This window comes from Leptonotus elevatus, chromosome 21, assembly GCF_054856555.1.
Source record: "Leptonotus elevatus isolate MCC_2025b chromosome 21, RoL_Lele_1.0, whole genome shotgun sequence".
NCBI lineage: Eukaryota > Metazoa > Chordata > Actinopteri > Syngnathiformes > Syngnathidae > Leptonotus > Leptonotus elevatus.
Genome location: NC_141259.1, coordinates 3469183 through 3484195, shown reverse-complemented (window position 1 = coordinate 3484195; position 15013 = coordinate 3469183). Strand labels below are relative to the sequence as shown.

The following is a 15013-nucleotide window of genomic DNA, read 5'->3' as shown; positions in this document are numbered from 1 at the left end:
AAGGACTTCCTCTTGCAGTTGTGTGGAATGAGGCAAGGTGACCGTGACAAAATATGTGCAGCTTGGAAACAGATACCTCAATTCAACACTGATATGTCGATAAATCGCCACTTTTGCAGTGTATAAATGGGTGCTATGTCTCTAGTAGTACGTAAGTCGTGATGACATTAAATATTTGCTCGGTCTTAAAATAAAACGACAAAATGTATTATTCTTCAAAAACATGACATGACAGCTCCCTTGTGAAATAGTTAGGAAAGTCATCCAAATTAGTTTTTTCAAATTATGCTGCATTTGTTTCCCTCATAATCTGGTATTCAGGAGATCATGTGATCAGTGGAATGATCTCGGCCCTCGTACTTGTTTAACAGGATTTCTGTTAAAATTGTGGCAACTGGTGAAATGTGTTCTATGTTGCTAATCACTTGGTTGATACTAGTGTGCATTTTTCCTGTATATATTGATCTACAGGGCTTAACAAGTTGATTAGATTGATTATTTATCTTTCTGAGACCTGCCGTCATCATGAATTGAAGTGATTTAATGTGGAAATGCAGCCTATTTATCTGACTTTAGCATCATATGGCACTGCAAACCTGAAACAAGAAATTATAAACTATGGTAACTCAGTGTATTTATGTGCTATATTCTAGTTCTACGGTTGTTGCCAGACATAAACATGTAAGCACTGTAACACAGCAAAGCGAAATGGATTTTGAAAATTATTTTCCAAACGATACTTTAAACACATGACACAGCATGTCACAGACTTGCTAATTATATGCAAGGGCGAACTGATGACCCTGATGTCATGTAGCTATTTAGTGTATGAGTGTATTGTCTTCGCTTTATGCTTTTGATGTGTGTGGTGTTCAAAGTTGACACTAAATGATCACGTTAAAAGTCAATCAGTAGTTTTGATTTTCACTGCCCTCTCTGTATTTGTCTTTGGAACTAGATCGAGCAGGCAGCATCAGCACCTTGGACTCGCTGGACTTTGCCCGTTACTCGGATGACGGCAATCGAGAATCAGACGAGCGGGTGGCAGGTAAGATGAACCTGTGCTGTCACGACTCAGAGCCAAGAGCCACCGCTCGAGTCAGGGAAATAAAACCTGATTTAATGGATGAAATGGAAACAGCTGCATCGGCGGCTACACATTTAATGCAGATTTTAATCTAGTTTTACATGCCTTGTATTTATGCTACATAATTAATTACACTTTGGTGGCGACAGCAAACGGCCATTAGAATTATTTAAAATGTACGCACATTTATTTTGTCTTCAGCTCAATAGAAGTGTACGTTTTCACTTTTTTGAGTCTCTAGGTGGTATTTTTGGTACAGGAGCATCACACAACTCCCATGCGGTTCAATCGTGACACACCAAACACGAGGACAGAAAGTAACAGCTGAGTGTGACTCGTAAGCGTCGGTGATTGCTTTAAAGCCGAGCTGTTAGATTGCAAGCAGCTCGCCTAGGTGCAAATGTTGTATGATGAGTCAATCTGTGTTTGATTCATAAATACAAACCTGTAAGTGTCAATATTAATACTATATATGATGTACATCCCTGTAATGAATGTTTTCCATCTTGTGTTTTGCTAAATTTGATGGAAAACTATGACAGCTATATTGCACAGTTTGAAGGTTTATTTGAAGAAAAAAAAAACATGCAGCAGGGATATTTATTTTTCAGGTTTGTTGTTTGCATTTCCCAAATGGTTACCACTCGCCTCTTTCCCCCACCCTCTACTGTACTTCCATCTACCCCCATGCAAATATGCCTGCCCACAGCTGTCTGACTCGGAGTTCTCTGGTTTTCTCCTAACGTTGATCAAACCCCAGTTGGCAATACTGGACAAGTCATTCCATCCGAACTAGTTATCTGTTTCATTTTTCTCCCCTCCTTCCTTCGGATTGAGGTTTTTTTTGGAATTTTGATTGCATCCTGTGCACTCATGATCTGCAAGCATTGGGCTTAATGGTGTTTTTAATTTTCATTTTGTAGCAACAAATCAACATCATGTGCTCTGATCACATTATTTGGACAACTTTTAATCTATATATCAGGTCCAAAACTCAAGATGTAGTATGTCTTTTTAAAATAGTGCAATTATTATATGAATAAAAACACTGTCAACAGATTCTATAAGTGTACCATGTTTTTACGGTATTGCAGATGATCAGTGCACAATTATGCAATACAATATAATTTTTCCACTCCATTGCTTAAACCTTGTGTGTGTTAAAAAACAAAACAAAACAAAAAACAACAACCTTGTGTGCTTCCTCCGACATTCAATGTTATTTTAGCTAATCAATATGTTTATATTTTTTGTGAATTGATCATAGTGAATAGTGTATTTCTTCTGGTTTAAAAATACATCAGAAAGTACTTTCTCATCTCATTTGTTAGGCTCTTTAGGAAAACACTAGTGTATACATAAATAAATATACATATAAAGTTTGTGGGTTACTTAGAAGACATTTTTTTAAGGGATTCTCCCTACAACAATTTGGACTGTAATGTATTTAATGGTTTGTTTTCGTTAAAAAAAAAAATGTCCCAGTGGCCTCTAACTTTTGATAGCCAGATGGTAGTGTAGTTTAATATTATTTAGTAACTGAGACTTTGCCTGGGAAATCCTTTGTCAGACAGCTAAAAAAAATGGAATGTTTTAAAATCTCAGTAGAATTAAAGGGATTACATCACGGAATGTTAAGCCCTTCCACAGTTAATTATAGGCATATAATGATTAAAACTTACCTTTGACACCATGGTGATGTAATTTTTAATGAAATATTAGGTGTCTTGCTGGCTATTTTTCTAATGCGGAAATAAAACGCCCGGTTCAGTAAAACCCTGCCTCTCCCTGTGTGGTTGCCGGGTTGCAGCGCCCCTCTCGTCCGAGCCGGCTGCTGCCAAGGAGCGCTGTGTGACCACGCAAGACCGGCCAGCCATTGTAGTACAACTGTGTCTTTACATGTGGAAATTGGATGGATTTTAAATTTTTCAATAAACATTTGAAACAAAATGGCTCCTTGCCGCAATAAATTATAGTGGAGGAGGAGGGGAAAAGAGGGAAGAAAGAAAGAAAAGAAGGGGGGAAAAAAACGACACTGAGTTAGTCACAAACCGAAGACCTGCTGCTTACAGGGTGAGCGCGCTAAACACTACACCATTAGTCCAGTTAGGTTTGTGCGTTTAGTCTGCAGAGGCAGTGTGCGGGGGGTGGGGCCTCACCTAATGACGTCAAAAAGTTCCAACAGCTTGTTTTCTCAAGTTGGGAGGGGCTGGTGCTGAGAAAGCAGAATGACCTAGAATTTCTCATAAAGGGGCGAATGAAGGAAAACACCACTTCTGTGATGTTTTTGGTGAGGAATTAGCATTATAACATGGTTAAAAGCTCCTAAAAGTTGATTTTTTACGTTGCTGTCTCTTTAAAAAACAAAAACAAAACAAAAAAACAATTACAGTTGACTGGGTAGGATATCCGCTAATTGACATAAATCTTTGTTTGCTTTATCCCATAATCCTCTGCTGCATGTGTTCTCAGATTCATGATTTGCATGCACCCTCTTGTTGTTTTTTATTTTTAGACTCTTAATATCTTTGCTGTGTTTTTCACTTCCATCTTTGTTTTATTTGTTTGTTCCTTGTCTTTGTTTGGATGCACTTCCTGTGTATGTGTGTGTGTGTGTGTGTGTGTGTGTGAACGTGTGCGTGTGCTGTCACTTTCTGTCCAGTGCTGGAGTTTGAGCTACGGAAAGCAAAGGAGACCATTCAGGCTCTGCGCGCCAACTTGACTCAGGCAGCAGGTGTGGCGCACTTTAAACTTCTTCTCCACCCGAGCCCTTCTTTGTCACTTTCTCTACTTTTCTTAAAGAGAATTCCCGAACAATGTTGAGCATCCAGCTAAACTCGTCCCATTTTTTTTCTCCTCCCTCTTGGTTCACAGAGAACGAAGTGCCTTCTCAGGAGAGAAAGAACTTCAAGTCAAACCCTGAAATTCAGGTGGGGGGACCTTTGATTTTTGGAAAGATTAAAATCTTCTATTCTGTTAACAGTGATAAAGAGACTACCTATCAAACCTAGACAGCGTTTTATAGCTTCTTTTGTGTCTGCCTCAGGAGCCTCTACGCCCACTTGAGAAAAGAGCCTTAAACTTCCTTGTGAATGAATATTTGTTGAAAAATGAATACAAACTCTCATCCATCACTTTCTCAGATGAAAATGATGATCAGGTAACGTTTTTTTTATAAATATTCTTGCAACAAAATATTTGTTATTTAAAAAGATAATATATTGTATATTTTTCTCCAGCCTTAACTAAATACGCCTGTTTTTCATTTGTTTCCAGGATTTTGAGCTGTGGGATGACGTTGGCCTCAACATTCCAAAGCCTCCTGACCTGTTGCAGCTCTACAGAAATTGCGGCTCCTCCCTTCCTTCAATGAGGGACAATGTGGACGTAGCGGTCGGACCAGATTTTGGCGATCTCATTGGATACTGTGCTGCTCAAGATCCCCCTAGGAAGCCCGACCTCACACAACAGGTTTGTTTGTTCATTTTTACCATAGTTGCATGAGGTAACCAAAGAATTACAAGTGACAACCGTTAAAAAAGTGCACATTCTAAAATAGTGTCCTTGTACTTGAAATTACACTTAATAAAATATTGTTTTTATTCCTTTCATAAAGCAACAGGCAGAGGTCGTCCAAGAGTTGGAGTATCAAATCAGTCTACTCAATAATGAGAAGGAGAGTCTATCTGAGCAGATGAAAAAACTTCAGAGGTTTGACATTCTGTTATATGCATTTGAATTCATCATATGAACTTTCTGCTTTATATGATCAAAACACTTTTTCTCTTCACAAGTCCAACTATTGACATTTTTTTGGAGGAGCCTCACTGAAAAAGTCACCACATGCCACAAAATGGTGCCAAAGCCCATTTTGAATAGGAATTGGTTTCAAGGAATTATGTTGAAGTGACATTAAATCTCGACGAGGCTTGAATGCTTAACTGCATTTGCAATTAGGCATGGGCTGAATTAGATTCTGATGCTATAATAATAATGAGCAAAAATATCGCGGTTACAACTCTGTATTTTTTGTTGTTTGTTTGTTTGTTTTTTAAATCTCATTGCACACAATCTATTTTATTTTTAAACAATATAAAATATTTGATACATTAAGAAAAGTGTACCATGTTAAGTTTAAATAAAATAAATATTAACCTTCTGTTTTAATTTTTAGTATGTCAAAGTCACATTGTCGCATGATCACTAGTGAGCTATTTTTAATTTTTAAAACAGACTTGTGGGCTACTCATGTTGTCCCTGGGGACTGTCTAGTATCTGCTGGCAGGATTTAATTTTAATTTTATTTTTTTACGGCAATGCACGTTAATCAATATAGCAAGCCATCCATGCTAAAGACAGCACAGTATCTAAATCACTCTCTCCTCTGTGGCGTTTATGTGTAATTGCTAAGCAGAGGCATGAAAAAAAGAGGCGGCTTCATTTCTGCAAGCAGCAAATCACATTGCAGCGGGATGTGAATTTAAAAACGGGAAAAAATATATCATTCTCAGTGACGGACAGTTTTAGCAATTATTGACATTGTCATTATTATATTATTATTGATGATATTATTATTGACATTAGGACTTTTTAAAACCTCATTAGACCTTGAAGTGAATATCTAACATATTTGACCTTTTTTACGTCACAAGGTTAAGGAAAAAACAACTGGAGTTCAGTAAGCTTTATGTTTTTATGTATGTATATTTTATTCATTCATGGACGACAGTCTAGATAAGTTTGGTAAGAAGTGCAGTCCAGATGAAACAAGTTGGATATGATGAAGTGGTAAAGCCACTGATGTATTTGCATATTGTTGTACTCTGCATTATGCAGTTATGAATATTTTTAAGGGGTCATTAATTACTTGCAGTAAGGCTTGCGAAGATCCCGTCAACGGCAAAGCAAACATCACTTGGATGAATGCCCAGTCTAGGATTATATTACAGTATAACTGTTTTCCCACTTAATATTTGATAATTGCCACGTTTTTCCATTTCTAAACCCTTTTTTCATTTGCATTCAATAAGAATACAAATAAGCCATGTTTGAAATATCAAAATAATCCTTTACGATTGTCACCAGTTTACTTCACTGCATTTGAAAATACTGTTTTATGCTTGTGTTCTAAATAACAGTCATATATAGTCTCCTTTTTCCCCACAGTGAGATTCAGACATTGAAGCAGACGGTCTCCTCCCCTCCTCCAGCCACTCTTGACCATAGCTCCCAGAATACATCAAATCCCGCATCCTCTTGCAGCGCCATCATTTCCTCCGCTGACCCACCCTCTGTGGTAAAGTGCTTGTAAATTTCCCAGGCTGAACTTGCACCACTGAAGCCTTTATAGAGGTGTCACTATGTTTTAAAGTGGCACTAAGCACATTGCACCTAACCAGATGTATGTCCGGTCCCCAGCCCTGTGCAGATAACGGACAGTACCTGGACATCCAGGGTGTTTCAGAGCCTCAAAGTGAGCTTCCCTCCCCGCAGAACAAACCACAGTCTCACAATAAGATTAAAAGTCGGCCTCCTGTACATTTTGTTCAGCCAAACAGGTGAGTGGTTATTAAATAATCCAGGAAGCACTAAAAATATAATGACATTTATGCTCTGTGCTCATAAATGTGTATGCAACATGCTCATCAGAGTTAATATAGTTTTGGAATATTCATTTTAGTTACCGGTAGTTTTTATTTCGTTTTGAGTTTAGTTTTTTTAATTTAGTGAGTTTTAATTAGTTTTCAGGGTGGTTGTGTTAGTTTTTATTAGTTTTAGTAATTTTAATTTGCTTAGTTTTAGTCAGTTTCAGTATTATTCGTATTTTAAATATGTATTACTTGTAATACTTCATATTTAATAAACACCATGGTAAAATGAAAAAAGTAACACATTTCTTACCTAGCGTTTCGGCTAAGTTAAATGAAAAAGCAGGTGAGCGAGACATTGGACCCAAAAATCAAACAGGCAAATTTGTCGCCTGGGAGCGACGTCATCTGAAGGTGCTTTTCTGTTGACTGCTGCTAGATGACATCACTTCTGTGTGACACACTTTTAAACGTCTTTATTCAGGTTAATATGGAAATAAATCTACTTAAAATCACATTTAAAATCATCCCCAAAGTTTGAAATTAATTACGAAATACTAAAACAAACGACATTTTTGCTATAATTATAGCCAGTTTTAGTTAGGTAGTATTGTAAACCTAAAATGTAGTTTAAGTTAGTTTTCGTATTTTAAAAAGCATTTTTGTTTTTATATTATTTCGTTAGCGAAAGTTTTTTTAATTTTAGTTTTAGTTTTCGTTAACTAAAATAACCTTGATGCTCATATACAAATGTGATAGAATAGAGATATAAAGTCAGTCCCATTCCTATGGCAACAATGTAACCCAAATTTATAAGTAGTAAAATTTCAATTGCTCTCGGTTCCTATATGTTGCTTAATATAGGTATGGAAACCCGTTCTTGGCCATGAAGGTAAAACAATTCAAATTAAAAGCATTAAGTATGGCAGCAATGTAGCATTCATTCTTAAGGCCACTTTCTGATTAATATTATGTTTGGGGAACATGAATTAAGCAGAAAAAGCCACCCGTTTGTATCCATCTTGAGGGGCAGCCATTTTGCCACGTGCTGTCAACTGAAAATTACATCACATTGTCTAAGGGTTCAGGTAACGACCGTTGCGGTTCACCTGTTCTCTGGGATTGGTCATGTGACGTTCGCAAGCTGAGTTAGACACTTTGCTGTCATTTACAGTCAACAGCAATTGGCAGTAGCTAACTTCTGAGATACAATTGGCAGTAGCTAACTCCTGAGATGGATAATAACGGGTAGATTTTGCTGCTTAATTTATATTCCACAAATGCAATATTAAACAGAATACCATGTTTGGACTAGTGGTAGTGCATATAGCATACCATTGTAAACAACATGACGTTGTCAACAAACATTTTGGCTTGTCTTCTTCGAAACGTGGTATTTTGGTGCCTTCAGCAAGTGAGCACCCCCTTTACTGACTTTACAGATCAGCTGCTGTGCGTCTCAGTTTCACCACTAGATGGCGAGAGATCCTTACATGTGTTTATTCAGAAGGCTGTGCCCATTTTTAGCACAGGCAACAATTTCAATGCAGTCATCTATGGTGTTTTTTTGTGGAAAACAGACTGAAGGTGCAGTAAGTGGTTTTAGTAATTTCTTATTCGTGCCTAACCCAGGAAGTTATCCCCGGCCTTCCAACAAGCCCTGCTATCCTTTTGCCGAATGTGTTCAGACAGCCGCCTGGGGGCAGAGGTTAATACACACACCCTCACCCATTTTCATGCAGATGTTGTAACCAGTGAGCTTATCAAATTAAGTGGAACATTTCTCTCATCTTTAGGTGTCTCGTATAGCAGATAGCGAAGAGAGTGTGATGTTAATGCTGGGCCGCTGCCTTCCTCATATCGTCCCAAATGTCCTTCTTGCTAAAAGAGAGGTAAAGCCTTGTCCACCTGTTCATTTTTCTTCACCCCTCTTTTTAATCATCATAACACCATTGCTTGTTTTACTGTATAATAGATAGGCACACAGCCGGGAATGATCTTGGTGTTAATGATATAACCTGAATTAAAAGGTACAAATATCCCACAGAGAAACAGTTTCTGATTTGATTTTTCATTACATAAGTTTGATGATTATATCTCACAGCCAACAAAACCCCCAAATTCACCCTCTCAAGTAACCGAATTATTATAAAAGCAATAAAAAAAAAAAAGGTTTCCTAAATCTATATAACATTAATGTCACTTTTTGAGAACATTTATTGAGATGCACATGTAGAATAGTTAATTTTTTCCTTTTTGTTAGTGTGTTACACAGCAATCCAAATGTAAGTAAAATAGTGCAGTGACACACACAGAACTGCTGCAGCCCAGTTGTATTATTATAATTACATGCCTCAAACATAATGCTGTCATGACTACCTTTGCGCTTATTGATTGATGCCCATCTAAAATATGTGTGCACTGTTTAAAACTATACATATAGCCATGCTGATGTGTGTCCATCTATTGAGTGTTTATCATGCAGATGTCCCTATGCACCGGCTATCATTCTGCCTCGGCTGTGTTGTCTGCCACTCATGTTTGCACTCCGTTTGCCTTCACTGGCTTTATTTTTCTTCTTCTCTTTTCGTCTCACTCATTCTCTCACTCTGGTGCATGCCTCTCCTCTAGAGAATGGTTGCACATCTTTGCCAGGTGAGTCCTTCACACGCTCATCTGCATGGTTCCTCACACGACTCCAAACAAGCTGTAACGCATGCCTGTTGGCTACAGTTGCAGTCTGGCCATTAGGGGTGTAAATTATGTTGGGTCACAATCTGAAATTGCAGTGGTACTTTGACTTACAAATTAAAATCATTCTGTGGCCAAACTCTTAACTCAAATCATTCCTATTGCAAGTTAGCTTTCCCCGTTGAAATAAATATTTTCCAGGTCTTGAGGGGGGGGGGGGGGGGGGGGTAATGTTACTGTAAAATTGAAATGAAAACTTAAATAAAAGAGAATGTAAACAAATTTAAAAAAATAGTTGTTGTTTTTTGTTTGTTTTATTTGTTAATTAGTGAATCAAACCCAAGCAAATGTCTCCTTTTTGTTGTCTTATTTTTTAAAGGAACCAAGCTTTCACTAAATGGTTCCACTTAAATTGCTCCATTTAGTTTTTTACTTGACTCCTGTTGTGGTGTCTCTAAAGTGCACCCATAAATCAATTATAACACAAAGCAAAAAATCGACTTGGTGACGACTGCAAATAAAAAACATTCTTAAGTTGAGACACTTGTAAGTCAGGATACTACAATACTTCCATCATATGAAGGACCAAAAATGCTCAAATAAAATAAAAAAAAATGAATAGGTGAATAGTTCAGCCCAAACAAACTTAGGACCGGCCCCTCATTTGAATAACATTTCATGACGCATTTCATGCTGATGGTGTATGCAGCATGAAATAAATAAATATGAGAGTAGAGAGTTTTTATTTATTGATTGACATCTACATTTATTTATATATTTTTGAATTTCCACATTTATTTATTTATTTTGCAGGGGGGTCTCTGTTTTTATTTTTGTATTTATTTTTTTACTTTTACTACTTAATTTTTGTCTTTTTATACTTAATTTTAGGATTATATTTTTTATATTGGTTTTTATTTTTACTTGTATTTATTTATTCATGTGGGAGGTTTATTGTGGGGGGGGGGGGTGCGTGGGAGGGGGGCATTTTTGGTCCTCCATACTTTCTGGAGAAAATTATACAAGAAGAATCCGGCATGAAATGTAGATTCCACAATAAGGCGAGAAGAATACAGTTTAACAATTTCCTTTAAAAAATAGAGAGGGGGAATTAAAAAACACACAACATTCCTTGGTTTTGTTGATGAAAAGCAAATGAAAAGTGCAAATAAATGTAATATATTTTTTGTGATGTTATGCTAAAGCATCCGGGCAGTGTCCACCTTAACTTGCCATAATTTTTCATTGTCAGAGCTATAGCATGCTGTATTATTTTTCATCGTAGAAAATTAATGTATGAAAATAACAGTCCTTAAAGACCTAAAATGAAGTTTTAGCTTTTGTTCATCCGTTATGCAATGTATCCCTCAATTATCTTGTTTGCCTCAACTTTAATCACTATTTTAGATATTTTCTTTATGCTGGTGTACTCACTTGGATCCATGCAACATTTTCACATATAATTAAAGCAGATTTTGTGCTTCAATTTCATGACTACAACTTTTACTATAAACGAATCAATATTCTAGGAATATTATTTGCTTCTGAAAAGCAAATGAAAAGTGCAAATAAATAAATAAATGCTCACAAACTTAGTGTGAACATTAATTGTGCACCCAGTGTTGAAACCTGATAAGAGGGAAGTCATGTTGGAGTTGTTCACACTTGTTGTTTTAGTCAACCACCAACAGTTATAGAGAATTTAATCTCTTTGTGAAATCAAGAAAAACAACCCGAAGTGCAAGAATAGCAAAAACACACACATCAGAACACTGAGGGATCTGTTGTGAGACATGTGGACTTTGTACTAAGTCCGTTAAGCCATTAGCCATGAGACACACGCACACCCACACACTGAGCGGTTGCAACTTGAATCTCCTACCTCTATGAGCAAGGAGACACACCTTCAGTTGTTAAAATTGTGACACTTAAGAACAAAAAGTGTTTCAAACGTTGGAATGATATTTTGAAACACTGCCTGCCACCTGGCTACACTATCAATCATGGTAAATTATTAAACAAAATACCCCCCCCCCCTTCCTTACACACACACACACACACACACACACACACACACACACACACACACACACACACACACACACATTTGAATCCTTTCCAACAAGCCACTATCATCCCATTAAAATGCTTGTCTGTGTAATGGCTTTTAAGAAGTGGCGGAAACTACGATTACATTTTTTTTGTGCATTAAAAACTGCAAGAAAAAAACTTACAGGCATTGGAGTCATTTACCATTGAATCATAACGATGCCATGCTTTAGATAAAATCAATAAATTAATTAATGCACGAATGGTGTATTTTAGTTCCATACATAGTACAGAAATGAAAACACAAACATCCACCAGGAATATTATTGCCTATCCAATACTGTCCCATGAATCAGAGCAAAATAAATAAATATACTAATACTAACTCCTAAATGTTTTATTTTATCAATTGCATTATAACCATTAATTATTTTACATTAAAAATGTTTCTTAAACCCCAATAGAGAAGTACGTGCACAACTTGAATGTATCAAGTCCATTCCACAATTTTATACCTAAAACTGAAACACATCTGTATTTTATGTTGGTCCTCACTTTACATGTTTCAAACAAAAATCAACCCCTTAAATTATAGTTTAATTTAAAGAAATTCTGAATACACCCAGGTAGCCGATTGTCCATAGCACAAAAAAGCATTTCCAGTGTCTTCAAATACACAATATCCATACATTTTGAAAATAATTTACCTTATTATTATAAACCTTATTAATTATTCTCACAGTTTTTTTCTGTAATTTAATAATTGGGTCTTAATTTGTTTTGTTTTTCCCAAACTTCAGCACAAGAGTACAATATATGAACACCTTTCTTATTCCGGAAATTCTTTATAAAGAACAGCCTCTGATTTAGCTAATTTACGTTTAGTGTATTCTATCTATCTGTTACCACAGTTTATGATCAATAATCACTACCAAAAACTGTTTCAGTAACTCATTTCATAAGCATAAATATGAAAAAAACGGTAGATTAAGTTATGATTGACAGCACAATTGTATAATTCAAGGTAAAGTAAACAACATTTGTAAGCAGTCATTCTCACATAGGGTGCTTATGTTGTTAGGTTTATGATTCCCGCTCTACCCGCCCTACTTCTGTGTTTACCCTGCTTTGGTTTATCCACCTAAAGTAGTTTTCGCACCAGATACACTTGGACCTGGACCTGTGCTGCTTAAAAGGCTTTTGTGAATTATCCGTTGATTATATTTGAAAAGGCCAGGGCCTTAAGATGATTGAATTTGAGGCTCATTTGCATTTTGTTGTTGTTGTGTGTGCGTCACTTGAACTAAGCACTTAAAATAAAATCACTGCTTGTTCTTTTTATAAGTGTGCTTTACTGGGCTGGGCCAGTGTGACTCATCACAGTCTATCTTTACCCAAATTCTCTCCATTAATTCAGATGGGTGTTGGGGTTTTGTATGCTTTTCCAGCACAGGGGCAGGAAAAATATCATATGCTGCTGGAAAAACAACGCATTTATAACTCAGTATGCACTCTCTAATTTGTGTGTGTGTGTGTGTGTGTGTGTGTGTGTGTGTGTGTGTGTGTGTGTGTGTGTGTGTGTGTGTGTGTGTGTGTGTGTGTGTGTGTGTGTGTGTGTGTGTGTGTGTGTGTGTGTGTGTGTGTGTGTGTGTGTGTGTGTGTGTGTGTGTGTGTGTGTGTGTGTGTGTGTGTGTGTGTGTGTGTGTGTGTGTGTGTGTGTGTGTGCGCGCGCGCGCGGCAAAATGCCGGGCTCACCACAGTTTGGCCATGGAAGCCCTGCATCAAATACAAAAATACTTTGCTCTGCCTGGAAGGTCCATAAACTCTGTCTGAACTCTTAAAAAAGGGCAGAATTTTTTAAAGCAAATAAATGTTTTATTTTCCCAAATGCCCATTTTCTCTCCTTTATGTATTCCTTCTTGATTGCAGTTTCTGTATGTTGCATACATCGACAAAATAATTGACAAGCTTCTTTTCCTTCTCTATTTGATGCTTCAGGAGCTGATCCCTCTCATCCTGTGTACCGCCTGCCTTCACCCAGAGTCCAAAGAGAGAGACCAGCTTCTCCACATCCTTTTTAACTTAATCAAGAGACCAGATGACGAACAGAGGTGTGTGCACACTTTGATGCATGTGTAGATAGATTGCACAAATGTGTTGAAGTCAGTGAAATTGACGCATTGTTTGTTTGTTTGATGAAGACAAATGATCTTGACGGGATGTGTTGCCTTTGCGAGGCATGTGGGTCCCACGCGTGTTGAGGCGGAGCTTCTTCCTCAGTGCTGGGAACAGGTACACTTTACTTTGGCCATCTAAACAACTTGTCCAGAATTCTCCATCTTGCTGTCCTCTGTGTAAGGTACTGATGCAGGGTCGGGGGTTGAGTTAAACGCCACTACTCATGGCCAAAGTGTGAAGTTAAGCTTTAGAGAAAATACTGATGAGCGGTCAACCATTTTACATGAGTAATGTATTGTTGTTGGGAATGATAAGAATATTTGAAAAGTGTTGTCTTTTGAAGATGAAAACAACAACATACAATTGTTACAATTTTCATGATTAATTTTTTTGTGCTATGAACATATTTCTGTTTCTGTTTTGGAGACTGAGAATCTCCTCCTTAAAGACAACTTGCGCTTTCCACATGGTCAGCATGTTGATGATGGTCGACCTTGTTTCCATTCTGCAGCAGCTGTCCTTCCACCTTTTTTGCACAAGTTTACACTCGTACGTCCTCTTTCTTCAGATTAACCACAAATATCCAGAGAGAAGACTTCTTGTGGCAGAGTCTTGTGGAGCTTTAGCACCGTACTTTCCTGTAAGTTGCCATATAACCCTTTAAAACCAAACCTATCATTAAATACAAGGCATTTTGAGCACTCTGTTTCATGAGTATAATAACCCCTTCCCCCGATTAAAACCCTGACGTATATGATCTGACACATGCATTGCACGGATAATCCATTAGAGGGCAGTATCACCCATCTGATGGCTTTTCCAGCAACCTTGCAAGATCGCCTCAATTGAAAAAGGATAGACACCTATACTTATAGTGGGAAATGTTTTTTCTGATTTTTGGAAATGCTAATATGTTTGATATGTCTGTGTATTATTATATTTTTGACAGTTATGTACGAATTTAAAGCATTGTGACCGGATGTATCAAATATGACACAAACCAAAAGTCATATATGGAAGTTGATTTGGTTTTGTTTATTTGTTCAAAAGGACCAATAAATACTCTATTTACAAAGAATCAGAATTTTCATATATTTCATGGCTTAACTTAATTAAATGGCTGTCTTAACTGAAGCAGGCTTTATAGGGTTAACAGGTGATTGGGCAGTTGGTGGAAAAAAAGGATAAAAAAAATAAAATGTCTGGTTTTGATTCTGTTCATACAGAAGGAAATCCGAAGTTCGCTAGTGTTGTCCATGTTGCAGCAGATGCTCGCCGAGGACAAGGCTGACATGGTCCGAGAGGCTGTGGTCAAGAGTCTTGGGATTATTATGGGTTACATAGATGATGCTGACAAATACTCACAGGTATTTATTTGCTAATACTACTTTTAATGAAATTAAATATGGACAAAAGTATT

General features: G+C 37.1%; 1 protein-coding gene across 8 annotated transcripts in view; it reads left to right on the top strand.

Annotated features, from left to right (window-relative positions):
* The window catches only part of relch (RAB11 binding and LisH domain, coiled-coil and HEAT repeat containing), a 30636-nt gene that overhangs the window by 1885 nt on the left and 13738 nt on the right, over positions 1 to 15013 (top strand). For 4 of the 8 annotated variants that reach the window (XR_015091987.1, XM_086065721.1, XM_086065720.1 and 1 more), the window contains exons 2-16: positions 959 to 1048; positions 3750 to 3821; positions 3962 to 4017; positions 4134 to 4247; positions 4364 to 4558; positions 4704 to 4798; positions 6254 to 6383; positions 6506 to 6645; positions 8308 to 8383; positions 8472 to 8567; positions 9307 to 9330; positions 13414 to 13526; positions 13617 to 13707; positions 14162 to 14233; positions 14820 to 14960. Coding sequence is in view for 7 of the 8 variants with exons in the window: in XM_086065721.1 (XP_085921847.1) it covers positions 959 to 1048; positions 3750 to 3821; positions 3962 to 4017; positions 4134 to 4247; positions 4364 to 4558; positions 4704 to 4798; positions 6254 to 6383; positions 6506 to 6645; positions 8308 to 8383; positions 8472 to 8567; positions 9307 to 9330; positions 13414 to 13526; positions 13617 to 13707; positions 14162 to 14233; positions 14820 to 14960 (1505 nt within the window). In the remaining variant the exon portion in view is untranslated. The remainder of the gene's footprint in view (positions 1 to 958; positions 1049 to 3749; positions 3822 to 3961; positions 4018 to 4133; positions 4248 to 4363; positions 4559 to 4703; positions 4799 to 6253; positions 6384 to 6505; positions 6646 to 8307; positions 8384 to 8471; positions 8568 to 9306; positions 9331 to 13413; positions 13527 to 13616; positions 13708 to 14161; positions 14234 to 14819; positions 14961 to 15013) is intronic. The other 4 variants (XM_086065723.1, XM_086065722.1, XM_086065724.1 and 1 more) reach the window with 3 other exon arrangements.